The sequence below is a fragment of the Petaurus breviceps genome, unplaced genomic scaffold (assembly GCF_028583685.1).
Source record: "Petaurus breviceps papuanus isolate PSGF00001 unplaced genomic scaffold, PetGlider_PUasm1.0 90574, whole genome shotgun sequence".
Classification (NCBI taxonomy): domain Eukaryota; kingdom Metazoa; phylum Chordata; class Mammalia; order Diprotodontia; family Petauridae; genus Petaurus; species Petaurus breviceps.
The window spans coordinates 4,055,418-4,082,584 of record NW_027187277.1 but is presented as its reverse complement, the minus strand read 5'-3'; the positions used below and the strand labels follow the sequence as shown (position 1 = coordinate 4,082,584).

Sequence of the window (27,167 nt, the reverse complement as noted above, 5' to 3'; positions counted from 1 at the left end):
GACTTGCCCAGGGTCACTCAGCTAGGAAGTATCTGAGGTTGGATTTGAACTCTTAACTCCAGGCCAGCCACTCTATCCACTCAGACACCTAGCTGCCCCAGGGGTTTGAAATATGCAAAATTCCTCCAAGGACTTCATAAAAAATAAACCCTACTAAAATATCTCAAAGTTTTATCTGATAATAATTTCCTTACTCTGAAAGGCTTACTACATCTCTGTGGATTGTAGAGATCTATCTGGGGGTGGACCAGGCAGGAGAGAGGAAAAAGTAACCAGAATATCCTCTAATTTTCCTTGAAAGATCTCAAATGTCAGGAATCCTTCCCCCCCCCCCCCAAACCCTACTGATCTTAATTAAGACTCTGGAAGAAGGAAATGAAATTATTTTCACACAAAAAAAGGTGAAAAATACATGAAAACAGTAAAATTTCCAAACAATCTGAGAAATGTGAACCAAAAACACTGAGATACCACCTTATACCCAGCAGAATGGCACAAACACCAAAAAAAAAAAAAAAAGATTAATGTCCAATTATGGCAAGGCTGAAGGGAAACAAAAAGTCTATGACATTGTTGGTTGGAACCTTTTAGAGACCATGCAAATGAAGAAAATAAAAAAAGCTGATCATACCTTTTATACTCAGAGATCCCATTAATAAGACTTGTAGCCACAAAACATCATTTAAAGAGAAGTAGAACCTATTATCACAAAAATGTTTAGAGCCGTTCTAATTAGAACAGGGAAAAAGGAAAAAAGGAAACACTGCACAGAGGGAAAAGGTTACTGAACTGAGAGCCAAAGAGCCATTTTGAGGCAGCACAACAGGAAGCCAGCTGGGCTTTGAGTCAAGGAAGGCTGAGTTCAGAGCCAGTCTTAGACACTAACTAGCTGTGCGAACATGGGCAAGACACTTAACCTCTGTCTGCCTCAGTTTCCTCAACTGTAAATGTACTTACCCTTGCTGCAGGGTTGTTGTGAGGATAAAATGAGATAATATTTATAAATGTCACATAGTAAGCACTATATATACATATCCTTATTTCCTTTCCTTCTCGCAAAGGACTTGGAATCAAATCTTGATTTTTCTATTACGTGGCCAGTTTGTTAACTTTCCTGAACCTCAGTTTTCTCAACTGAAAAATGAAGAGACCAAACTGTATGGCCTCTGAGGTCCCTTCAAATGCTAAATCGATGATCCTTTTATCTGGCAATTAGAGAAGAGCTGACTAGATTGTGATATATTCATGTAATAAAACAATGTTATTCTCTAGCTTTAAATCTGCTTAATGAAAAAAAAGGAAAAAAAACATCTAAGGAGATGAGGAAAGAAGATTAACAAATGGAAATGGTGTGGGAAGAGCCAAAAAGGCAGGGCTAATGATGGCAGAACTGGGAGGTCTGGAAGGTAACAGGAGAGCAAATCTTTTGTTTCTTTCAAAATAAGTTGGCATTGAGTCACATATAATAAATCAATATTATCATCATTAGACATTTTATTGACCACTTAATTTGTGAAAGTATTGAGTGAATTCAGCTAACGTCAAGTCAACAAATATAAAGGACCTAACACGTGCTAAACATTGTGCTTAAAGCTAAACAGAAAGGTGTAAGGGAGATGTAGCCCAGGCTCCCGACTTACTCTCCCAGTCCCCACCAGCAATGATATGTCAGCTCTTCAGAGTGGCTGCTACATCTCCACCTCAGGGTTCTAGAGTAGCTCTGAGGAGTTAGGACAATATCTAGTGATGTAGTTCACAAGCCCCAACCAGTATGATCCTCTCTACTGTCCACCATGATTAAGTTAATTTCTTTTTTTTTTTTAAGCAATTGGAGTTAAGTAACTTGCTCAAGGTTACACGGCCAGATGTTTCTGGGTGGGTGCTAAGTGTCTAAGCCTGGATTCGATCCCAGGTTATCCCGACTCTGGGGCCGGTGCTCTTACTTGCTGTGCTACCTGGCTGCCCCAATTAACAGCTAATTTCAACTAGCCGGACAAACTTAATCAGCTTTTAGGAAGGAGTAATTTTACTATGGGCAGCTAAGTTGTGAAGTGTCTGTAGTCAGGAAGATTTATCCTCCTAAGTTCAAATCTGACCTCAGACATTTTCTAGCTGTATGACCCTGGGCAAGTCACTTAACCTTGTTTGCCTCAGCTTCCTTACCTGTAAAATGAGATGCAGAAGGAAATGGCAAACTACTCTAAATATCTCTGCCAAGAAAACCCCAAATGGGGACATGAAGAGTCAGACACAAATGAACAAAAATAACAGTTTTACTATAGTAATTTGGCTGGTACAGTTGATACAAAATATTGCCCTCAAAAGTCCTTGGTATAGGGAAAAGGAAAAAACATTCAAATAGTGCCTACTGTGTATAAGTCCTTTTACAAATAATTATTTCGTTTGATCCTCACCAACCTCATCTAACCCTTTGAAATAGGTGCTATCATTATCCCCATTTTATAGCTGAGGAAACTGAGGTAAACAGAAATCAAGTGACTTGCTAATAAACATTTGGATTTGAATTCAGGTCTCCCTGACTGCAGGGCCAGCACTTCTATCCACTCAGCTATCTACCTACCTGAACTGTGACACATTCTCCCACTAGTCCTTAGAGAGGCCAGGGGAAGGCAGCTCAAGCACAGGTGGTTAGAACACTCCAAGTATTCTCTTGCCCCTCCTGGAGTACATATTAAGCTCCTCTTAGGTATGCACGTATCTTTTCAACTCCTTATAAAGCTGAATCAGCCTTTCCTCATTCTGTCCTCAATTCTGATGTGAACACTGATGCTAGTCAGAGTCTATGAAGAAACCCAAGTGCTCTGATCCTCCAAAGTTCCTAAGGTCCTCATCCAGTCAAAGGAGCAGAGAAGATCGGGGCTAAAACTGAGAAGCTTTCCCAGAAGCCCTGACACGAGAGGCCCCTCATGAATGCCTCCCCTGCCCCGGCACCCCCCCCCCAACCCCCAGCCAAACAATTACTTCTTAGGTAAAACTTGGCTGAAAAATTTTCCCATAAGTTGCTGGTACCTCAATTCCCCATTCTAAACAAGTTTCATGAATTAATAGTAATCATCATCAACCCATCTGAACATCTTTCCTTCAAACATGGCTCCAGTTCATCCAGTGACTTTCAAGGATATGTATCAATAATTTTTTTTTGACACTCAGACTAAAGCCTATGATTGATTGATTCAACAGAAAAGTGTTCTCACCTGCTTAAGGTATCAGAGTGTATCCTCTGGACAACTTTCTTTAAGTTCAGAAGAATGATCTGTTTGACTCAACTGACCACTCCCCCTTACATAGATATAGTTCCTGCCCTTCCAAAACTTAAAATATAAACACTGTATCAAAATCAAATAATGAACAAAAGTATTTTTTTTTCTTCCCTGGTTTGTTAACTCACTAGGTTCTGCTTTATAAAAGGCTGAGTTTGGTATAAGATTTTGATCCTTTTTATATTAATTAGTTAATGGTCATTTAAAGTTGACACTAAGGGTGGCTAGGTGACACAGTGAAAAGAGCACTGACCCTGGAGTCAGGAGGACCTGAGTTCAAATCCAACCTCAGACACTTTAACACAAAACTAGTCATGTGACCTCGGGCAAGTCACAACTCCAATTGCCCTACCTTCCCCCTCCAAAAAGCAATAAAAAAATAAAAATAGAAATCACTTGAATAAAGGACTCACCATTATAAGAAAAAAAAAGACACTTAAAAAAAGTTGACTATAAAAGAAAGATTTTAAAGCTTAGTTAATCTCATTATAAGCAGACTATCTTGTAATTTCTTCAGCACTTCTGGAAACTAAGTATGGGGTACAAAATACTAATTACGTCCCTTAGAGTGATTTGACTGATTCAACTGCTCCCCCCCCTTACATATAGTTCTTACCCCCCAGAAACTTAAAATATAAGCACTGTATCAAAATCAAATAATGTATAAAAATTATTTTCTTTCCTGGTTTATTAACTCACTAGGTTCTGCCTTATAAAAGGCTGAGTTTGACATAAGATTTTGATCCTTTTTGTATTAATTAGTTAATGGTCATTAAAGTTAACAATAAAAGAAAAAATTTAAAATGGCTAATCTTATTCTAAGCAGACTATTTTGTAATTTTTCCAGTACTTCTGGTAACTAAGTATGGGGTACAAAATACTAATTATGTCCCTTAATATGTGACAGAATACAAAACAAAAAAATTGGCAATTTTTTGTAGCATTAAGGAGCCCTAGAGTCTATGGGATCTGTGAAAACTGAAAAGCCTAAAAAAGCTTTTTAATTAAAAAAAAGTTGCATTAACTCCTCTATTATACTCTGATATATAACTTGAGGTTTTTTTTCTTTTAATTTTATTTGCATATAACTCCACCTCTGAGTTACCTCCCCAACTTGCAATTACACTCAAAGGTCGGGTCCCCAGAAGGCCCTTGGGTTCTAGGGGTGACTCTTTGGGTCCATTCTCCTAACACTACAACTCAATAATGCTTCCCATTAATAATCAGTCAGTAGACACAATTCTTAGCGAAGGCCTGTACTCAAATGATATACACAGCAAGACCATTGTGTGATCAATCACCCACTTACAACACTGGAACTTTGTAAAGGCTTCCATGTCAATGACTTTGTGTGCCTCTAAGTACTGAACCGGCCCCCTCCCCCTCCCCGCAATGTTTTACCTAACTTCTTGTCTCCAAAGAACCAGTTATTCAGTCAGTTGGTCAATAAACACTTAATAAGCACTATGTGCCAGGCACTATGATAAGACCTGGGGACACCAGGGGGGGGAAAAGCAAAGACAGTTTCTGCCCTGGAGGAGATCATAATCTATTAGGGGAAACCATGTGCAAATAACTGTGTACAGACTAGTTATACACAGGATAAATTGGGGATAATCAACAGAGGGAAGGCACTAGAAAGGAAGGATGGAGAAAGGCTTCCTGTAGAAGGTGGGGATTTTCTCTGGGACCTGAAGAAAGCAAGGGGACAGAAGTGAAGAGAGAGAAGATTCCACGAACAAGGGACAGACAATAGCAACGTCCAGAGCTGAGAGATGGAGTGTCTTATTTGAAGAACATCAGGGAGGCCACCATCTTTGGATTGCAGAATGGGGTGTGGGGGGTGTGGGGCTGGGAACAACTGCTGTAAGGTGTGAGAAGACTGGAAAGGTTGGGGAAGATAGTTTATGAAAAGCTCTGAATGCCAAACAGATGACTTCTAGGGAGCCACTGAAGTTTACTGAGTAGAGGGGGTGAGACATGGCCGGGTCTCCTCTCCAGGAAAGCTACTCTAGTCTCTAGAGTGGGAAGAGAACCATAGCAGGCAGGCAGACCAGACAGAAGGATATAGCCACAGTCCAGGTACAAGGTGGAAAAAACTACACTAGGGTATTGGCAGTATCACAACTGAACTCCCTAGTGACAGGCTGTGGGAGATTCAGAAACCTGAGTATTTGTTTGTCTGAATGTCATACAAATAGTGTCACAAAGAAACCTGAAAGTCTGACTTTGTCAAGCAAGGAGTATATTTTTAAAATTTGATATTCTTCTTAATTTTAAGTATCCCTCCCTAGTTCTATCATGTGGAGAGCTGAAAGAAAAAAAAAGGTAAGGAAGGAAAAGGTGAAGTTATCAGGGGTGAGGCAGGTAATTGGAAGGGCTGGGGGAGGAGGAGGATATGCTGGCACAGAGAGTGCCTTCTCACACCCGATGTTTTCCTGGACCTTTTGAAGCCCCACCTCCTCACGATATTCACTGCCAGGCACCAGAGGATGGTGGAACCAGCCCTAAGGTTTTCTGTTGCTCCATCCCTGCTCCCAGCCACCACCCCACATCTTCCTCTTGTCACAATACCCAAATGCTGCAGGCAGATTCATTTTAAAAGGTAAGGAAAATGAAGATAGGTTTGGGGGAGGTGGCATATTGCAAAAGGCCATCACATCCCACAAGGTCTGATCATGCAAAAACACCATAAAATAATTTCTGCCTAGCCTTCCTTTGTATTCAAAGCAGAGGCTGATGCTGCCACTGAGTTTATAAATACGTTCGAGAAAATTGCCTGCCTGGATGATTTAGGGAAATAATTTTACTTAAAAAAAATTCTGAACTTGAAAACCAACAACAACATGAATTCTTCCATATGCAAAGAACTGGAGAAAAAAAACTATATAAGAAATCTCAAATCTCCACTATATTCAGTTTGTTTCCTTTTTTAAAAGGCTGCAGAAAAATTCAGCAATTTCAAAGCTGGTCTGCTTTTCTGATTCTTCTTCTGAACCTCCATCTGTTCTCTTTTGTGCATCCTTTGAATGTTCATTGATGCCTTTTTTCTCTTTTTTTGTCATCACTATCATAATTCTTGTAAAGAATTCTCTTTCCTCTCTTATTCTCTTTTTTGTCATCACTACCACACTTCCTTTTCTCCCTCCAATTCCCCTCCTCTTAAACCTAAATTTTAAAATCCTCCCTTGTTGGCATAATCAAAACAAATTCATACATTGTCCATGTCCAAAATATATCTCAAATGCAAACTTATTCAATGTTTAAATTAATTCAGGCTAATCACTGCAAAGTCAAATACTGACATCGAAGTTTAAATACTTTGGCCACATAATGAAAACTGAGACTCATCGGAAAAGACCCTGATATTGGGAAAGAATGAAGACAAAAGGAAAGGGGGATGACAGAAGATAAGATGAAGAGATAGTGTCATGGAAATGATGAACGTGAACTTAGACAGACAGTGGAGGATAGAAAGGTCTGCCATTGCTATGATCCATGGGATCAAGAAGAGTCAGACACAAGTGAATAATAACAACATTTACACCTCTTTTCCATCCCTTCTCTGTCAGGAAGTGTGAAGCTTTCTTCATCATTGGTCTTCTTGAATTGTGACTGTCACTCCATTGATCAGAGTTCTTCAGACTTTGAAAGTTATTTTTCTTCATGATATTGTAGTCATTGTATGACTTGTTCTTCTGGTTCTGCTCACTTCACTCTGTATCAGCAATCTTCCTATGTTTCTCTTGAATCTGTACCTTTGTCATTTCTTTATGGTGCAATAGTATTCCAACATATTTATAAATCATCATTTTTTCAACTATTTCTCCAATTGATGAATACTCCCCATCTTAGATTTCATTTTTTGCTATAACAAAATGAGCTGTTACATATATTTGCACATATGGGTCCTTTCAGGAGGAGAATTCCTAAGCTAGAGGTAGATAAAGATCATAAAAGATAAAACAATACTATGATTTCATATAAGAGTTTTTGCAAGAACAGAATCAATGCCTATCCACCTTGGTCATCATACAGAGGAGCAACCCCTGTGGAGAAGAGGCCCTTCCATCACCCTAACACCAACACCAAATATTGACAAATTGTCACAAGTTAAGACCGAGAGCCCCTAGCCCCTGACCATTGGTTCTCCTTGTGACCTACCCCCCAGAAGCAACCTTTGTGGGACCCGATCATTGTCTCTACAAGTACTGTACCCCCTACCTCCTTAGCAGCCACAGCTCCTGGAGACTCAGAAAACGAAGTTCTTCACATTAAAGTCCTTGGCACCATTGGATGGTTCGACATCAGAAACTTACAGAAATTACATTCAAGAAAATAAATTACCATCTGCCCACTGCAGTTATACCCTGAGAACTAGTGGGCCTGTCCATCTGACTTACAGCCGAAACTTCCCTATGTGTGTTGTGTTCCTCTGCTAGAATTTGAGCTCCCAGGCAGCAGAGACTGAGCTTCCTTTTCTATGTGTATCCCCAGGGATTCTCAGTGTTTTACTAAGCATATGCCCCAAGGAGGCCATTGAAAGACTGGTCCCATATATAACAAAATATTCACAGAAGGTCTCTTTATGATGCTGTGTGACTATAGGCAAGTGTCATTTAACATTGTCAGCAATCCAGGAAACCTCTAAGGCTCTAAGTTAGAGGTGGGTTGCCATTCTGTGCAGTGGTAGAGGAAGTTTCCACATCAGGAATTCTCTACTCTGAAGCCATCACAGAACCTTCCCAAGTAATTCTTTGAGAAAACAAAAACAAACCAACCAACCCAGAAACAAAGTGAGTGCCCATTGACCTGGTAATGATTGAACAAATTTCCGTCTATGAATGTAATGAAATACTGTGATGCTCTAAAAAACAATAGCACTTGGGAAAGTTCCTATGAACAGGTACTGAGGGAAGAAAGGAGAACTGAGACATCACCATGTCTGAAACAATGTAAAGGAAAACAACTAAAAGACATCAGAGTCCAGCTAATGCAGTGAACACCAGTGAACTCTGGTGATGAAACTATTTTCTCCCCTTGGTAGAAAGGAGGTAGATTACAGATGCTGAATGAGGTACATGTTCAGATAAGGGCAGTGTAGTTGCTTTGCTTAAGTAACTATGCTTCGAAATGATAGCAATATGAAACAAAATCATCAATACATTTTGGGCTTTTTTAAGGAAAAAAAATGGCACCTGGGATCAGACTGCTATCCATGCAAAGCAGAAGGATAATCTTGTGGGATTTTATGCATCATAAAGGTTGCTAAATGAGCTCTGTTGAGTTTGGGGGCTTTTGATTTTGTTCAGTCAAGTCTGACTCTTCATGGTGCCATTTGGGGTTTTCTTGGCAAAGATACTTGAGTGATTTGCCATTTCCTTCTCCAGATCATCTTACAAATGAGGAAACTGAGGCAAAACAGGGTTAAGTAACTGGCCCAGCGTCACATAGCTAGCAAGTGTCTGAGGCAAGACTTTAATTCAGGAAGATGAGTATTCCACTATGCCACCTAGCTGCCTCAACTAGATGGGGACATTAAATATAAAATATGGCCTGAGATGGAGCCACAGGAGTTGAAAGGCTGAGGTGTTAGTCATTGTTGACACTATAATTGCTTTGCTGGGGTCTCTTTAAAGGATTTGCAACCTTTCTGTGTTTTTATTGCTTTGTTTGTAAAACATAGACCACTACCTACTCCAGGTACTATTAATTCTCCCAGGATCCCTTCCTTCCTTCCTTCCTTCCTTCCTTCCTTCCTTCCTTCCTTCCTTCCTTCCTTCCTTCCTTCCTTCCTTCCTCCCTTCCTTCCTTCCTTCCTTCCTTTCTTCCTTGAAGCTATGTGGGAAAGTCTTGGTTTCTTGGACTGAATTTCAAGCCATACTTTCTGCAGACTCATTTTCCCTTTCACTATTCTTGTTGCTGTTTTCACTCATTTATTCATTGAGGAAGCATTTATTAAGCACCTACTGTGTGCCAGGTACTGTGTTAAGCACTCAGAATGTAAAAAGAGGCACAGTCCCTGCTCTAAAGTTTACAATCTAATGCTTTATGAGTCAGTGATGGTTTGTAATCCCATCCTCTAGAGTAGTAAAATTTTGCCAATAGTTTATGCTCCAATCCGTTACTGTCTTTGGCCATACTTTGCTCCTTTTAGCAAGAAGATCAAGTCTGGCTGAGGCAAATTTGGGGACCTTCTGCCCTTCTGTGCCAATGAGGCATAGCTAAGCCGCACCTTTATAGTGCTATGAAGTGTGGTATAAATGTACAGCATTATTAACCAAAAAAAAAACTTTGGAAGTTAATAATTTCATATAGCTACATAAAATTTTACATTTGATTTACAAAGTGATTCCATGACCATTATCTGCTAATCTCACTGTGAGTGAGATATCTACCCTGTGAGTTATGTAGAATAAGTTTTTTTATCCTCATTTTACAGATATAGAAACCAAGTCAGATCATTTAAAAGACTCATTTCACACATCTGGCAAGTAGCTGAGGGAGAGCCAGAGCTGAGAGATTCACTCAAAGCCAATTTTTTTGACCCCATTAACAAAGCTTTTTCCATAACTACCTCTCCCACATTGCTTCTCTAAAACTGGATGCCAGGCAAGGAATAGATTTTCTTTTTGCCAGAGGTCTCAGCCTTGAAGATGGATGGTGCTATCTTCCCACTCTTTTTTCTTTTTTTGAAGGTAGAAAGATTTATTAAAATCTCACGAGAAGTGGGCGGTCCAGTCTCTGGGACAGCACCGAGAGAGAGGAGGACACCGTACATAAGCTAAAGCTGGGTAAAATAAGTAAGGATTATGAATATTAACGTAATTATTACTAATGAGGCTCTAATCTTATTACATAATACATTAGGTCCATTACATCAGTGTATTACAACCTCAGAATACTGCACCCCTCCTTTCAGTCTACCCTTGATACATTTTTATCTGGACTTGAGGGTCCCAAAGCTACTGTCTGAACCTCGATTGGTCAAATCCACCTGCTGCTGCCAGCTCCTTCCATTCTTCATTATTTTTAGTATTATCTAGGAGTTTTTGTCTGAGAACCAGGGACTGAGCTTCTTTTCCAAGGTTACTGCCTGTTCTCCCTTATCAGCAGTCTTGTTCAGCAATTCTTGCAGTTCTATAGAAATTTAACTCTTTCATGGTAAGCTGGGTGAGAAGGACTGACTAGAATAGAGCAACTTTACAGAAAGATTTCTGAATTTTCAAAGTCACATAATTTCTAATAAAAAATGAAAACTTAGGCCTAAGACCTAAGGACTTACTTACTTTAGCAGATAGTCTCTGAGAAACCACACTTTTACCTTTCCCATACAGACACGTATGACTCTTCATGATTTTTGTACCTAGATTTTTTTTAATCTGGATTTGAATTTAGTTCTTGCCTGACTCTAGACCCAGCTTTCTATCCATTGTCACCCCTTAGCTGCCCCTTATACTATAGTACTGATAGGGAATTAGAAGAGCAGTGGTGTCATTGAAGACTTTTGGAGAGTGGTTCTATTCCCTATTTAAACTGGAATGTTGTGACAGCATTGTTGTTTAAATGGCTCTTCAGAGTTTTTATTGGAGAAAGGTTGCTCTGATAGAAAAGGACTCCATGTATTCCTATTCAGTTATGTTTCTCCTTGATGAGGAATGGATTCTTGTTCCATTGGTCAAAGGCCTTCAAAAGTTTTCCATCATCTGACAACTGCAAGAATTATGATGGAGATGAGAGTAACAACTCCAGTGAAAGCTCTACTGTCGGTGCTAGTGGGCATGTTCCCAGAAATTGTAGAACTGGGTAGATGTAAGACAGGTATTGCTGTCTCTGTCTCCTCTGGATTTTGCCTCTGGTAATTCCTGAGATAAGCAGGACAGTGCCCCAGAACATAGGTCTGGATATCCAGTTGGGACTTGTTCTTCTCCAAAATTTTCTTGACTTCCTGGGCCTCAGGACTGACTCCTGTCCAGGTCAGGTTTTCCAGGGATAAACTGAGGAAGTCCTGTCCATTATATCGGCAGTTCCAGAAGCCCCTGACATAGCCATTCATTTGGAGTTCACAGCCCAGAATGACCTGGAGAGTATGAGAACTTTCTTTCTTCTCACTATTTTGATCAATGACCCAAACAATTTCTTCCAGCTCCTTCTCCTTCTCTATGAGATACTCAATATCTTCTTTCTCCAATGACTTCAAATTCACATTTTGACTCTTGATGTCAAAGGACAGGAATTTCCTGTTATTTAAGTTGCCATGGATCTTATATGAGAACTTTTTCAGTTCAGGGTAGGAGGCTGCAGTTAAATCATACCAAAGCTTGGGGTACCCTGATGAAACAGCCAGGACATCCAAGATCGGTATCCGAATGGTCAGGAACCAGAAAAGGTACAGGCAGGTCCGGACCATTGGCCTCCTCCCTCTCCTAAACTCTGGCAGAGAGACTGCGCTACTTACTTTGTGTAGTTCGGAAATGACCTGGGCTGCTATGCCGTTTCCCCTCTCTTCTCTCACACCTTCCCCACCCCAACCCTCCCCCCCACACCCCACTCGGTTTTTCCTGGATAGTTCCCTTCCCCAATACTGCGCAGAGTCAAAGTTTTTCTAGGATTTATCTTCCCACTCTTATCAGTTATCGCTTGGGGCTGAGCAGCCAGTTGAGTAACCAATTATCTCTTTCCTCTTCATACTTTGTTAAAGGCTATAATTTGTTTTCTGCCTTAGAATTTTTTCCTATTGTATTCAGAAAAATGACTAAAAAAGACTAGTGAATATATAGATGAGTGTACCTTGTGATTTAAGGGGAAAACAAAAAAGACCATGTAGCAATATATCATGATAAGGTGTTTTACATAATTGCTGGCTCCAGTTATAGCAAATGCTAGGCAGTTGTTGGGATGCCTTAGTTTGTTTCTAGAGCAGCTTCAAGGCCGCATAGTTTTACAGAACAAATCCTTTTATTAAAGGGATCTGTTTTGTGAAATCTGGATTCAGTCAAAGGGCCACACTTGAGGACCTAGAGGGTCACATCTGGCCTTGAGGCTTCAGGTTCCACATCCCTACTAGAGTGCATCCTGTCTGGAATTGTCGTCAGGTCATTAATAATAATAGCATTTATATAGCACTTGAAGTTTTGGGAAGTGCTTTACAAATATCTCATTAGGTCCTCAAAACATCCCTAAAAGACAGGTGCTCTTATCATCCTCGTTTTACAAATGGGGAAATGAGGCACAGGTAAATGACTTGCCAAAGTCACTCAGCTGGTAACAGTCTGAGGTGGGAGGTGACTCAGGTCTTCCTGACTGCAGGTCCTGAACTCTAGCTACTGCAACGCCTAGCTGCCCCTTAATTCAGCAGGCAAGGATTTTGGTGCTCCCTCTTTTGCTCTCTCTGTAGGATTTAAGGAACATATGCACATATACATAAATTGATACATGAAGCACTATATGCAATATATATGTATATATTAAGTACTACAAGCAATATGTGCAATATATGTATTAAGCTTTTTGTGGGTATGTACACACACACACACACACTTACACACTATATGCCAGGCACTGTGCCTACATTTTTTACAATTATTTTACAATTATTAGCTCATTTGATTGTCACTATAACTCTGGGAGGCAGATGCTGTTATTTTCTCTATATCACAGACAAGGAAACGGAGGCAGACAGAGATTAAGTGACTTGCCCAGGGTCACACAGCTAATAAGTGTCTGAGGCCAGATATGAACTCAGGTCTTCCTGACTCTAGTCCGAGAACTCTTGAGGCTAAAACATTTGGTGGTCCCCTTTTGGTCTGCAGAATTAGTGTCACCAATTAAGCAATATATCGGAGATGAGGAGAAGAAGCCATGAAGCAGGTATAAGAGTATTTGGGGGGAGTTTGGAGGCAATGGGGGTTAAGTGACTTGCCCAGGGTCACACAGATAGTGTCTGAGGCTGCATTTGAACTCAGATCCTCTTGACTCCAGGGCCTAGGCTCTATCCACTGTGCTCTATCCACTAATTGCCCCACTATAAGAATATTTTTTTGCTCAAAAATAGGAGTGCTTCCAGAAGTCTTGGCCCAAAGAGGTAGTGTAGTTATTGCCGTGTGTGGGAGACTGACCCTTTACATTCTGCAAACAGAGGGCAGCACAGGGTGAGAAGGGAGGCAGGAGTCAGTGTTGCTTCCACCACTCTTGAAAGACCAGGTACCTTCCCCTACTCTGGGTGTGTCCGGTCTAGGATAGCCAGGAGGAAAACAGATGGGGACTGTGTCCACTCAGGGTTTCTTGTATCTGTGAGAGGACTGGCCTGGTGATGAGGTCAAGCAAGTTCCTGTGGTCCAGCTACAGGACCTTATCATGACTGCCTTTCGGTTTACTTAGCAGAAGCTGCTAACCCTACCTAAGGCCTGGATCTACTTTGTTGCAATTTCTTTGACTACAGTTAAACTGTAACACTCAAGTATAATTCAGCCAGAAAGCAGCTAGGGGAAAACAAGGAAAGGACACTCTGGGACATTTAATGTCCCTGGGACTCAGTTTCATTATCTATAAAATAAGGGAATTGGATTAAAGGATTTGTAAGGATCCTGCCTCTACCTTTACTTGAATGACCTTGGGCAAATCAATTCACCTCTGTGGGCCTCAGTTTCCCCATGTGTAAATGAGAGGGTTAGACTAAATGACCTCTAAGGTTCCTTCTGGGGCAGTTAGGTGAAAGCTGGGCCTGGAGTCAGGAAGACTTTAGCTCAAATCAGACCTCAGACACTAGTTGTTCGACCCAGGGTAAGTCACTTAACCCTGTTTGCCTCAGTTTCTTCATCTGTAATATGAGTTGGCAAAGGAAATGGCAAACCACTCTCTGCAAAGAAAAGTCCAAATGGGGGCATGAAGAATCAGATATGTCTAAAAAAACCCCACTGACAACAACAATAGCCTGGGGAAACAGTGGAGGGGAAGAGGCAGTACACAAAAGCAAATGCCTTCTCCTGACCTTGGGTTGACATCTACTCTGGATTTCCCCCTTTGCTTCTCTTGAGAAAAAGGTCTTTCTTTAACTGTCCAATTTCTCACAAATGACATCAGATAGTGGGACAAGGATAGTAAGTACCATCATCATACCTTGATGGTTCGGTTAAGAGAAAGATGATTAACTTTTTCTGGTGGTATTCATCAAATTGCATGAATGAAAAAGCATTTATTATGCTTTTACTGTGTACTAGGCATCTTACTGACAATAGAAATCCAAAAAGTAAGATATCCCCTACCTTAATGAGTTTACATTCCAATAAGAGAAAAAAACCCTTTTGGGAGTGTTTTGGTCAGGGAAGTAAGTCACCAAGGTGGTGATCTGATTGACTAGTCCTTTCCAAGAATGTTAAGTGAAAAGGTGGGGGTGGGGGTAGGGGCAGAAAGAGGCCTGGCAAGGAGAGCTACTCTACAGTGAGCCTACTCCAACAGATGGATGAGAAATGAGAACAAAGAGAAAAACAGCTTTGTCCAAAGAATAAATGTAGTAGAAAGAGGGGGCATCAAATTAAATGAATAAAAATAATTTTCCTCTCCCCCTTCCTATTTCAAAAGCCTCACTTCTCATACTGAAATGCCCAGAACACTTCAATTCAGTAGTCCTAAAGTTCAGCAGAAGGGAGAGGGTAAATAAGACAATCCTATAGATCTGGTATGTATTACCACCATTTTAACCTTCAGATTGTCACTCAGCCAGCCAATTATTTTTTAAGAGCCAACTAAGTGCCTAGTTGTGTGTCCAACTCTTTGTGTCCCCCATTTGGGGTTTTCTTGGCAAAGATACTAGAGTGGTTTGTCATTTCCTTCAACTCATTTTACAGATGAGGAAACTGAGGCAAACATAGTAAGTGACCTGCCTAGGGTCACACAGCTAGTGTCTGAGATGAGATTTGAACTCAGGAAGAAGAGTCTTCCTGACACCAGGCCCAGCACTCTATTTATTTCACCAACTAACTGCCTCCCTAGGTGCCCAAGCACAATATTAAACACTAGGGCTACAAAGAAAGGCAAAAGACATTTCCTACCCTTGAAGAGCTCACGATCTGATGCAGCCTCTGAAGCTGAGATGCATTGAGTGCACAATCATCTACAAATGGAAAATCATGCACCAACATTCCCTCTACTTTGATCTTGGCTTGTAGCTCTTTCAAATTGAAGAATTTACTATCAGTGCAGTATCTGACCTTGATGACTGTGTTCATCCTCATTGGAAGCATTTGACAACATGGCAGAAAACATCATGCTAAAAAGTATGGGAGCAAGTACACAGCCTTGTTTCACTCCCTTGGTTACTGGGAAAGCACAAGAGCAAACAATTATGTCTAAACTAGCTATATACAGGATGAATTGGAGATAATCAACAGAGGGAAGGTACTAGAAAAGAAGGATTGAGAAAGGCTTTCTGTGAAAGGTAAGATCTTTGCTGAGACTTGAAAAAAGCTAAGGAAGACAAGAGGAAGAGATGAGGAGAGAGAAAAAGCATTCCAGGCATGGGGAACAGCCAACCAAAATGCCCAGACTGAGAGATGGACTGTCTTGTTTGAAGAACAGCCTGGAGGTCATTGTCACTTGATGAAAGAGAATAAGGTATAAGAAAACTGAAAAGCTGGGAAAAAGAGTATGTCATGAAGGGCTTTGAATTTCAGAGGATTTTAATTTGATCCTGGAGGTAATAGGGAGCCACTGAAGTTTACTGAAGGTAGGGGTGACATGGCCAGACCTGCACTTTATTTCATTTCCTTCGTTTATCAGGGTGTATTAGGAGCAGCACTGGTACCATTGCAGGAGAGTGGTTCCAGTTCTCATCCTGCCTCCCCAACTTATACCCGTGAGATATTAAGAAAGTCACAAACTCTTTAATACTGTTTAAAAGAGTATTTTTAAAAACAGTTTTGTGTTGTAAAACAAAACAAAACAAAAAACCCTATTGGCTTTAAAGCTTAACATAAATTAAAAAAATAAATAAATAAATGTTTATTGACTGCCAGGCACACAGATTTCTAGTCATCATTAAGCAATGAGGATACAAAGAAACACAAAGATAGTCTGTAATCCAAAGACAAATTTATGGGATTTTTTTGTGGGTTTTTTGTTTTGTTTTTATTTTGCAATAAAGCCTTTCCTGATTTCCCTCAAATACTAGTGACAAGTGCCCAACCTACCTTGTATTTAAGTACTTTGTATATATTTTTATTCACCTTATATTTATTATTATATTCACCTTATATTACATGCTTTTTTGTGTACTTGTCGTCCTGTTAATGTAAGTTTAGAACATAAACTCATTGGAAGTGGGGACTGTTTCTTTGTACTTGTATCTCTAGGACTAGCACACCTCCTGAAACAGAGTAGACACTTAATGATTAACAATGATCTATGGATTTATTTGGTTGAATCTAAGTGAGGTATGATAGATCTTGGTTATACCCAGTCCACAATTAGATCACTACCTAATGTCACTGCAAAAACTGGAAGAATTTCCTCTAGTCAACAAATGCAACAAACACTGGATTTCAAGAACGTAGAAACCTGTTTCAAGAGTTGAATCTCCCATGAATAGTATCAAAGATCCAATTGGTCAATGTTTTAATCCAACACAAAACTGGATAAATGAAACCAGTGAACACTGGTAAGATAAACCTGAGAAAGAATTCACTTATATATTAAATTGAATCTCAGAGTATTGGGGAGAGAATAAAATAGGGAATAACTAAAACAAAACCCAACCAGGAATGCCTTACATTATATACTTTTATTCTAATTGTTTCCTCTATATTTGTACATGAAACAATTAGATATAATTGTTTATGATATAATTTAAATATAATTGTTTATAATATAATATAAATATTTATATAGATTATACAAGAAAATTAGAATATACTCTACATGAACATATATTAGCATATACACATACACATGTGTGTTTATGGTATTTGTGTGTGCATACGTGCATGTGTGTACATACATGCATATACATATGTATGGCACAGTGGAACGCCTGTCTCAGACACTTAATTATCTACATGACCCAGGGCAAGTCACTTGACTTGCTCTTAGACTCAGTTTTTTCATCTATATGGGGACAGTAATAGCACATACCTCACAGGATTATTGTGATTATAAGAGAATATTTGCAAAGGGCTGTATAAATGCCAGCTATTATCATTATCTTGTTTGCCCAACTAGCTCTTTGTGGGGACGTACCATGTTTTACACTTCTTTGTTAGTCTCCACAGTTCAGTAGGAAGAGTTCAAGAAATACTTAATGAATGAAATAAGAGGATCATAGGATCACACAAGTTTTAGGACTTTAAAGGAAGGAAACAAACATTTACAAATATTATCTCATTTGATCCTCAGACAAACCTGGAATGTAGGTGCTATTCCCCATGAGGAAACTGAGGCAGGCAATGGTTAAGTGACTTAATGCCCAAGGTTAAGTGTCTGAGATTGGATTGGCACCCTTCTTGACTCCAGGCCAGGGGAAGTGGTAGAAAGAGAGAGGGGGACTTTCTCTGCTGTGACACCTAGTTGCCTGCCTGGCTAAGATCATTTCACCAACTCTTACCACCATGTTAAAGACCAAGTGAAACAAAACCTTAAATGTCACTGATTTAGAACTGGAAGAAACATTAGAAAAATCAGTGTAAGTCCCCTGGTTTGGTAGATGAGGGCACTTAAGTTCAGAAAGAAAGAGTTATTTGCTCAAGGTCACACCAAGGTAACAAACATTTATTAAGCACCTACTGCATGCAGATCACTGAATCAGAAGTAAAGCACAGGTCTTCTGAATCAAATCCAGTGCTCTTTCCCCCAAATCCTCCACAAAGTAATTAGGCTGCTTTTCCACAAAGGCTGATTTTTTTTTTTTATAAGACTCCAACAACAACAAAAAAGAAAAACTGTTAAGGTGAAACTTCCAATATTATTTCTTGCTTTTTCTACAAGCACCAAAGTAGACTCTGCTCCTGGAATTTCGATTTCTAGTCATCCCTTTGAAAATTCATGACACATCTTCTTTCCAGCTTTACACTTCAAAAGAAGGAAAATAGCTTTAAGCTAATCCTTATGTTACCACAAAACATATTAAAATATTTGGCAATAAAATCGACAGTTACACAATTATGGTGAAAGATTAAGATATTCTGCCTCTGACAGATTATGCTAACAAAACACATCCTGGAAAACCCCATCTTAGCTCCTCAGAAAGAGCTATACAAGAAGTCTAGAAGACCTGGGTTCAAACACAGCCTCAGACACTTACTAGCTTGTGACCCTGGACAAGTTACTTAACTTTGTTTGCCTCAGTTTCCTCATCTGCAAAGTGGGGATAATAATAGGACCTGCCTCCTGGGTTGGTTCAAATGTTTCTAAAACACCTGGACTCATTTGTCCTTCATTCTGGAAGAGGACCATGACATCAGGAAGGTGATGCCATGACTTGCAAGTAAATTGGATTTAAGTGAGGGAGGACTGTGAAAAGTCACCAGCCTCACTTTCTCCTCTGGAGTCCTCTGGGTCTAGCTGAAAAATATAGCTCAGGATGACTGGAGATGGCCCTTCTCCAGGATTTGGTAGGTACTTAAAAAGGGATAGGCATGGAAATATGTATTAAAAGGAATTTTTCCATATTTCATGGTACTGTAATTGTTTTTAATTACTACACTTGAAAAATACAGATTTAAAAAACAACAATGAAATGAGATTATAGACCATAGAGTTGGAAAGGGACCCTAGGGACCATTTAATGATCTTATTTCAGAGATGAGGAAAATAAGGCCTTAGAAATGTATAGCTGCTCCCGATTGCCATACAATGGATTAATGAATATTCCCCTAAATTGCTTTCCTTCCTGTACTTATGGTAGTGGCAATATAAAAATTCGTAACTACTTAAAAAATTGGTTTTTATAGAATTATTTTAGAAAAAAAATCATCCAAAACAGTATGAAATCATTCCCTACCGCTTGTGCTCCAAGAAATTGTGTAGCCACTTCAAAGGGTTAGTGGGCCCAATATTCTTATCCAAAATTCCGCATATTTTCAATTCGATTCTCTTTTATCTCCAGCGGGAGTGCGAAGGTCCGGAACAAGTTTCTAGCAACTGCAGCCTGGGACTGGAAAACTTTGTTGGTACTGCTTATTCATAGGAACAACTGGGGCAGGTCTGAACACCTGAATGTTGCCTCTTGGCGAATAGCTTCATTCTCATAAAGCCAGATTCTTTTTAAAGCAAACAGAAGGACTTTGTAAAGGCATACATGATGATGAGTAACAGGATCCGCAGCACGCCTCCCTCCTTCTCAAGTCTAAGCACATTCACTCAGATTCGTCTCTCTGCTCTGTGGCTGTGGGTTTGTAACAAAACTACGCTTTGCGCCCCCAGGGAGCTTCGAGCCATTAATCCGTAACAACTTCTGGCTGTAGTGAGTCCTGATTTTTACACGTCCAGGGATTTAGAAAGTGAAAGACCAAGCAGTCCCACCATTCCGGCACACTACGTTTTACATATGTGTGTGGCAGTAAGCCCACATCTGTGGCCTAGGTTACACACATGACACCCATCCCCAAGCTTGCTTTGGGCCCTTTCGGGGAGCAGAGTTGTGCCTAAGCAAGGCTTCCAACTGGAGAGGGAGTTTCGCTTTCCTTCTCCCCCCTACTGTAGGCAACCCAAACCTTCCTTCCCCCCCCCCCCCCCCCCCGCAACCCCCCCCCTCCACCCATAGCTTCCGCCCCTCTTCAGCAGTCCACCTTAACACTGGGAGGTGCTGACACCTTTTCAATTACGAAGCGCTTATCTGCGCTCTAGGTAAGACACTGCCCACTCTCCACCCCAAACACACACACACAATGTTGGTTACACCCTAACCTACACCCCGAGATTTTATAGCTGCTTTGCGAGAACACGTACACACATACATACAACAGGCATATACACTGGCCCTTGCAGCTGGGTCTCTGCAACAGGAGGGCATCTGAACAGCTGCCCCCTCCACCAGCTCACCTGGGTGGGACTAGGAGGAGCGGTGGCGAGGGGACAGTTGTAGGTGATTGACAAAGAAGGGAGAAGGGTAAGCGGAAAGGTGTTTAAAAGCCCAATTCTCGGAGAGAAGTGGAAATCCTCCGTAAATCAGAAATATCCTCAATTCTTCCTCCCCAGCATCCGTCCCTCTGTTCACGCGCAGGATATGGTACCAGGCCGAGTAAAAAAAGAAAGGGCATCTCAAGTCTCCAGGGTAGATGTTCTAGGCTCTCTCCATCACCCTCCGTCCGGCACTGGTCCATGAGCTCCCCGAAGGACTGAGCAATGACTCCCCCCTCCTCCCCATTTAACTGCAAGTGGGGAATTGGGGGTGGGAGGAAGATGGGTGAAGTGCCCTTTCTCTCCTGTTATGTGTGTATGTGTGTGTGTGCTCAAGCGGCTCTCATGTGGGCACACCTCCGGGCTCAGGCGGGGAGAACCAAGCACAGATAGAGTAGCTAGCCCCCACCCAGCTTCCTTTCCTCTTTCTTCTCTTTCACTCCCTCTTTTAAGAAGCAATGCCCGTCCCCCTAGTCCCCGCTCCAGTTCTGCACCGAGGTGGTCCGGGCCGGCAGGTGGCCAGCGCCGGCAGATGGCTCGCCGCGGGTACCAAAACTAGAGAGCGCGAGTGCATTCTGCACACTAACACCTTTCTCCTACAGAACAGGGAACAAGGACGTGCCTTAACCTCAGAGGGCGTGCAAAGGAAGGAGAGAGCAGATCCCCTCCGGCAATCCCGAGGATTTCACTAACCCCAGCAGACCACTCTTCCCTGCCCCCACTCCCACCTACGGGGGGGCGGCTGTGAGAGCGGGCGCGCGCGCGCGCACACACACACACACACACACACACACACACACACACAAGTACACAGCATCTCCCTCACGATGTGCCCCACTGCTGTGCCCTGCTCCTGGCCTGGCTCCTGGCGGGGCAAAATGTGCTTGGCGAAGACAGAAGGGAGAGGGCAAATGCCGGGCACAGTCGCCGAACGAAGTCTCGGCCTCGCGTCCTTTACCTGCTGCCCGATGGTGTGACGGGGAGGCCCGCGCCACTCGGGACTCGGCCATCTTCCAGAAAGAATTAGCGATTCTCAATCACTCCCTTCCACTCGGAGCTGTAGTCGTGGCTTCGCGGTTGCAGCCGTCTTTGCAGCCCAAGCTGTCTCGGCTCCTCCGGCTCTGCTGGGCCCTGCGGGGCCACCGCACAGGCGCATTCACCAGCAACCTCGGCACCTGATCCACATACATACACCACGCAAACACACAAGGCAAACACATTGTAAACACACACCAAGGCTGGGGGCGGGGGTGACGGAGGAAAGGTGGCGTGCCCCGGGGAAACAATACGAAGACTGATGCCACCAGATACATCAGTGAAAATGGTGACGGGACAATGGGGGGGGGGGGGGAGGGTTGTCTGCCAACTGTGCAAGTGTGGAGGGAGCATGAATCTGGATAGTGGGCTGTTCAGGAAAGGTGGGATAAAGCCGGTATCCTTTAGAGAGCATGGTGTACAGAGAAACAGCATTGCATTTAGAGTCAAAGGACCCAGCTTTGAATCCCAGCTCTACTTCCTCCCTGGGTGACATTTTCCCTCTGGACCCCTAAACTATAAAATTAGTGAATTTGATAACTTCCCCCTTCTTTCCTCCCCTCCTCCATTCCCTCCCCAGTTAAATTTTACTAGATTATCTCTCTCTGGCTCCGTGAATTAGCCTGGTTCCAAGCTACGCACGTAGTCAGAGACCTGGGTCAGAAGCATCTCCAGGAAGAAGGCAAAACCGTCACTGAGCGTACCGGAGGCTGCGGGGATCCCAGATGCATCCTACTACCTGCAGAACTCCTGGGGGACAGGAGGGAGATCCTGACAAATTTTTCCACTTACCACCGACCACCCGAAAGCACAAATGTTTTGTTGAATCTGCCCTGAGGCAAAGTAACTAGGGCTATTGGAATGGGAAGCTGCTGTAAGCTAGTTTACAGGCAGTCCTATAGCAGGGTGAGTGAAAAGACCATTCGGTTCAGAATCAGAATTCTTGTTTCGCTATTTATTTCCTACCTGTATGACTTTGGGCAAGTCATTTAACCTCTCTGGGCCTCAAGTTTCCTCTGGTGTAAAACAAGGCACTTGAACAGTTATTTCTATGGTCTTTCCAACTGTTAATCCTAAGATCCTAATGAATTTGTTTTTCCAGTTGACAATCAGTTCAAGGCAAGTTCGTTTCCTTCTGGTCAGTTTCCAGTGAAAACCTGGGGGCAGTTCATGTTTATCCTTGGGCTGGTAAATTTGAAACTCTTATCCCCACCTCCAGATGTAGAAGATTAAAAAGGTACATAGAAATCTATAGGTATCCACCCAGATGCCACCATCTAGATTCTTTGCTATAAGCTTGGAAACATTTATTTTGAGTTCCAAAAATATCTGATGAGTGAGTTCCTGGCATACCTAGAAAGGTATGGAGGATGAACTAGGGGTGTGGTGAAAAAAAGAAGGTGGGATTAAGAAAGACACAGATACAGGTACTTTTAAATGTAGGCAGGTTAGGGCAAGAATCATGACTCCAATCCAAAGGCACTCCACAGCTACCATGATGCCTGTGTTATAAGTTAATAAAAAGCTAGCTGTTTTCTAAAAGGCACAATAGCTAATGCCACTTAATAACCTCCCCTAGTCTCCAGTCCCTGCCTATTCAGTATCTGACACTATGAGAATCCAGAAGCTTTCTTTAAAGGGCCCTGAAAATGAATGTACATTGTGATTCAGTCTTTTCTTAAAACAAAGACAAACTTTGAGGTGGAATGAATTATTATAAATCAACCCATTTAACCAATTAATGAAAGGACACAAGGCTTATAAATGAATGCAGTTGTGTTGAAATGAGATGAGACAAATTTAGCTTGCTAAATTAGTGAAAAGTGAAAAGTACCATTAGTGAAAAGAATATTGAAATCAAGAGAACTGGTTTCTGATCTGGATTTAGGCTTAACCTTTAACCTTAACACCTAATCTTTCTAAATCTCTAAATTTCTTCCTCTCTAAAATAGGGATTTTATTGTGCTCTGGGCTACCTACACCTCCATGACTATTGGAAATCAATCCTCAATGATTAACATAGTCCTCCTCCTCTTCCTACACTCCTTGCCCTAGTGATCCTGAACCCGTAGCTGTCATTGTCCAAACACCGCCCCCTACTGACTACTCCTTTATCCTCAATCCCCTTTGATACCACCTCTCCCTCTTCAGCTTCCCACTCTAAAGCTACCCACCCCTTCTTTGACTATGCTCCCTGGAATGTCTGCTCCTTAGATAACAAATTTGCTTTCATCTTAAACCTTTGCTATTCTCCCTCCTTCCATCTTCTTGCTCTCACCGAGATGGAGTTCCTGATAACACAACCTCCCGCACTTTTTCCAGGCCTGGTAGCATTTTTTACTCATGTACCCCCAACTCACTGGTGGTGACTGGTGAATTGAATTACCCCTTATTCCCCACTACCACTTCCAGATTCTCCCTCTGTAGCAACACTCAGTAATCTTTCTTCCTTTGAGGTTCAATCCATGTTTATCACCCAAACAAAATCCTGGTAGCTTGTTATCTACTCACCCTTAGGCCACTTCTTCCTTCCTTAATGTAGTCAGTGACTGACTCACAGTCTTTCTGTTCTCCCCAATTTTTGTCCTCATACCAGAGGACCTCAATGTACATATTGATACTCCTTTAAATACTCCTAGTTGACTCATTTCCCATGACCTTCTCCTCCAGCCCACTTCAGCTACACACAGCAGAGACCTTACCTTCAATCTTGCTGCCATCCTACAAATGTTCTACTTTCATCTTCACAAACTTTGAAATTTCTTTATCTGATCATAATGTCATTCAACCTCTATTTCTTAGGATTTAACCCCCCTAACTCTGTTCTTTGTTCTCAATTCCTCCAATTCCTCAACTATTCCTTTCTTTTGCCACATCCCTGCACTGGTTACACTGTTCTCCCTTTCCCATCTTGACCCCTTGGCAAACTAGTTGAATTCTATGCTGTCCTCTTCTCTAAACTCTTTCCCCCTTATCCCATAGTCAACCTTGCCCTGCTAACCCTCAGTTTTGGATTATGGTACTCACCATCTGCCATCTTTGTTCCCATTCATATGCTAACTGAACAAAGCTGGAGTAAATCATGAAACCCTGCTCTACTCTCTTCCCCAGAGATCTCATATGTACAGAATTTCAATCTTAACAATGAGGATGGCTACCTTATATAACACAATGTCAACTGGACCCTTCCTGCAGGAAGGTAATCCTTTTAAGCCTTCCTAATCAATTCCCTGTCCCATATACCACAGGAAGTTCTCCAAATCTTTTCATCTCTCTTCAAACTTCCTCTTGTTCCCACTCCCCAAACCTTATCAACTGAGACCTTTGCCTTGTTTAAGACATATTTCTCTGAAAAAATTTAGGATATTCTCCATGAGCTCCCTTTTATTGCCTCTTAATCTCACATCATTCAGATGCCTTCTGCCATCATCACCACCTTCATTCTGATCCCAAATGAAGAGGTGGCCCTTTTCTTTACCAAGGCAAACCCATCCACATACACAAATGATTCCCATTCCCCCATCTTGTCTAGCAAAGTATCCCTTTATCATCCTCCATTTCTCACTCATCTTTAATTTCTCCCAATCTACTGGTCGATTCTCTGCTGTCTACAAACATGATCATCTGTCCCCCATGCCCCCCCCCCCCAAATGCTAACTTGGTCCATCTATTTGTGCTAACTAGCATCCCTTATCTCTCCTATTTTCAGTGGCTAGACTTGAGAAGGCCATCAGTTGGTCCTTCCTTCTCACTCTCCATACCTCTCTGCAGTCTGGTTTCCAACCTCTTTGAACTAAAACAGCTATCTCCAGAGTTACCAATGATCTCTCAATTGCCAAATCCAATGGCCTTTTCCCAGCCATTCTTCTTGACTTCTCTGCAGTCTTTGACACTACCTCTTCATCTTGATGGTCTTTTCTCTTGTCGGTTTTCATCCGCCATCATATTTTACAAGTGGTCATAGATGATTTTGTAATTACAGCAACTGGAAAATACAGCCTGGTTAAACACTTCACTGATAGCAGTTAAACCATCATCATCTGCAAAGCCAGTGAGTCTAGAATTATAAAGAATATGACTTCCAGTGATGGGAGCAAGAATGCTTGCTAAAGGATAAAGCCAAGAGAAGAAACCACCTAGATGTTGTTTCTTAGCCACAGTTCTGCAGACAGAATATTTGTAGGTGAAAAATCACCAAAAAAAAAAAAAAATTGCATAAAGAGGCAGCGAAGGAGCAGTTTCTGCTTCCGGTGGCCTCTTTCTCTTCAGCGAGGTGGCCAAGCGGCGGGCGCAGCGTTACAGAGATGCAGATCTTTGTGAAGACCCTGATGGGCAAGACCATCACATTCGAGGTCGAACCCAGTGATACTATAGAGAATGTCAAAGCCATAATCCAAGACAAGGAAGGTATCCCACCAGATCGACAACGCCTGATTTTTGCTGGAAAACAGCTAGAAGATGGACGAACTCTTTCTGACTACAACATCCAGAAAGAGTCCACTCTGCACTTGGTGCTGCGTCTTTGAGGAGGCATCATTGAGCCTTTCCTTCGCCAGCTGGCCCAGAAGTACAACTGTGACAAGATGATCTGCCACAAGTGTTACGCCCGCCGGCATCCCCGCGTTGTAAACTGCCGTAAGAAGTGCGGCCACACCAACAATCCGCGCCCCGAGAAGAAGGTCAAATAAAGACCAGCCTCGGGACCCAGTTTTGGTTTGGCTCCCTTGACTGAAGTGCTCTTGGGTAGTCTGTTATAACAAGGTCTTGCTCCTAGGTTTAGTGGGACTGTGATATCAATAAAATCCCCTTTTAGTTGAGGAGGAAAAAAAAATGCAGAAAGACAAAATGAGTTACAAAATGGCTTTCCTTAAATTACGTAAACCGAGACACTACTTGGAATTATCCCGTGATGCTTCACTGTCCCAATTCTCTTCTCCCTCCTTTTCCAGCTCCTTCACTGGCTTTTCCTCCTCCAGCCCCTCATAAAGGGGTTTTAATAACATCCTTTAATAACATACGTCTTTCAAGCTCTTCTCTCTTCTCCAGCACTCTCATTTATGTGCAGAATTTCAGTCGTAACAACAACATGGATGGCTACAATCACTAAATCTGTCCCTCTCGATTTAACCCGTCTCCCAAATTCCTTCTCTTGACCTTTCTATTGGGAGTCTCGACCTGATTGTTCAGCAGGCATCCCAAACTCAACTTGTCCAGAACTGAACTGGTCATTTTCTGCCTGAGTTTTCTAGCGTCGTTCTTAGGGAGAGAGGGATAGTGGAGAAGGTTAGCACATTGTGTCTGGAGACAGAGGACCTTGATTCAGACCCTGTCTCTGGTGCTACCTCTGTGATCATCTGTGGTGCTACTCTGGTACTACCTGTGGCAAGTTGTTTAAACTCTCTGGGACCTTAATTTCCTCACCTGTAAAATGGGGGGCGTTGGACTATAACCTGAGTTTCTTTCCAGATCTAAAACTATGATCTCTTAGTACTTTCTTCTTGTTACCCAACCTCAAATTCTTGAAGTCTTTAACAAGTCCTTCTCTTGGGGTGGCTAGGTGGTGTTGGGCAAGTCACTTAACCCCAATTGCCCTACCTTCCCCTCTCCAAAAAAACCCAAAAAACAAAACTCCTTCCTTTTCTTCCTTACCCCTGTTTTCCAGCTGTGGGGGGAGTTGCAGTTATTATTGCTATTATTAGTAGTTAATGTGATGTCTCTAAGATTTCTACAAATTTAAAAGCC

At 41.8% G+C, this 27,167-nt stretch overlaps 2 protein-coding genes and 1 pseudogene across 13 annotated transcripts in view; 1 reads left to right on the top strand and 2 right to left on the bottom strand.

Moving 5' to 3' along the window:
* MAP7D2 (MAP7 domain containing 2) overlaps nt 1–21,625 on the bottom strand; it is a 194,030-nt gene extending 172,405 nt beyond the window's left edge. For 4 of the 12 annotated variants that reach the window (XM_069063444.1, XM_069063442.1, XM_069063437.1 and 1 more), the window contains exon 1: nt 21,349–21,623. Coding sequence is in view for 7 of the 12 variants with exons in the window: in XM_069063437.1 (XP_068919538.1) it covers nt 21,349–21,400 (52 nt within the window). In the remaining 5 variants the exon portion in view is untranslated. Of the gene's footprint in view, nt 1–19,272; nt 19,982–21,348 lie in introns of those variants that run through there. The other 8 variants (XM_069063443.1, XM_069063441.1, XM_069063440.1 and 5 more) reach the window with 5 other exon arrangements.
* LOC138142365 (MHC class I-like protein MILL2) lies at nt 9,202–11,776 on the bottom strand. Its single transcript, XM_069063410.1, has one exon. The coding sequence runs from the start codon at nt 11,689–11,691 to the stop codon at nt 10,984–10,986; it is 708 nt and encodes a 235-aa protein (XP_068919511.1). The 5' UTR covers nt 11,692–11,776; the 3' UTR covers nt 9,202–10,983.
* Nucleotides 21,626–25,651: 4,026 nt separating the features above from the next.
* Nucleotides 25,652–26,239, top strand: LOC138142364 (ubiquitin-ribosomal protein eL40 fusion protein-like; annotated as a pseudogene).
* Nucleotides 26,240–27,167: the final 928 nt, after the last annotated feature.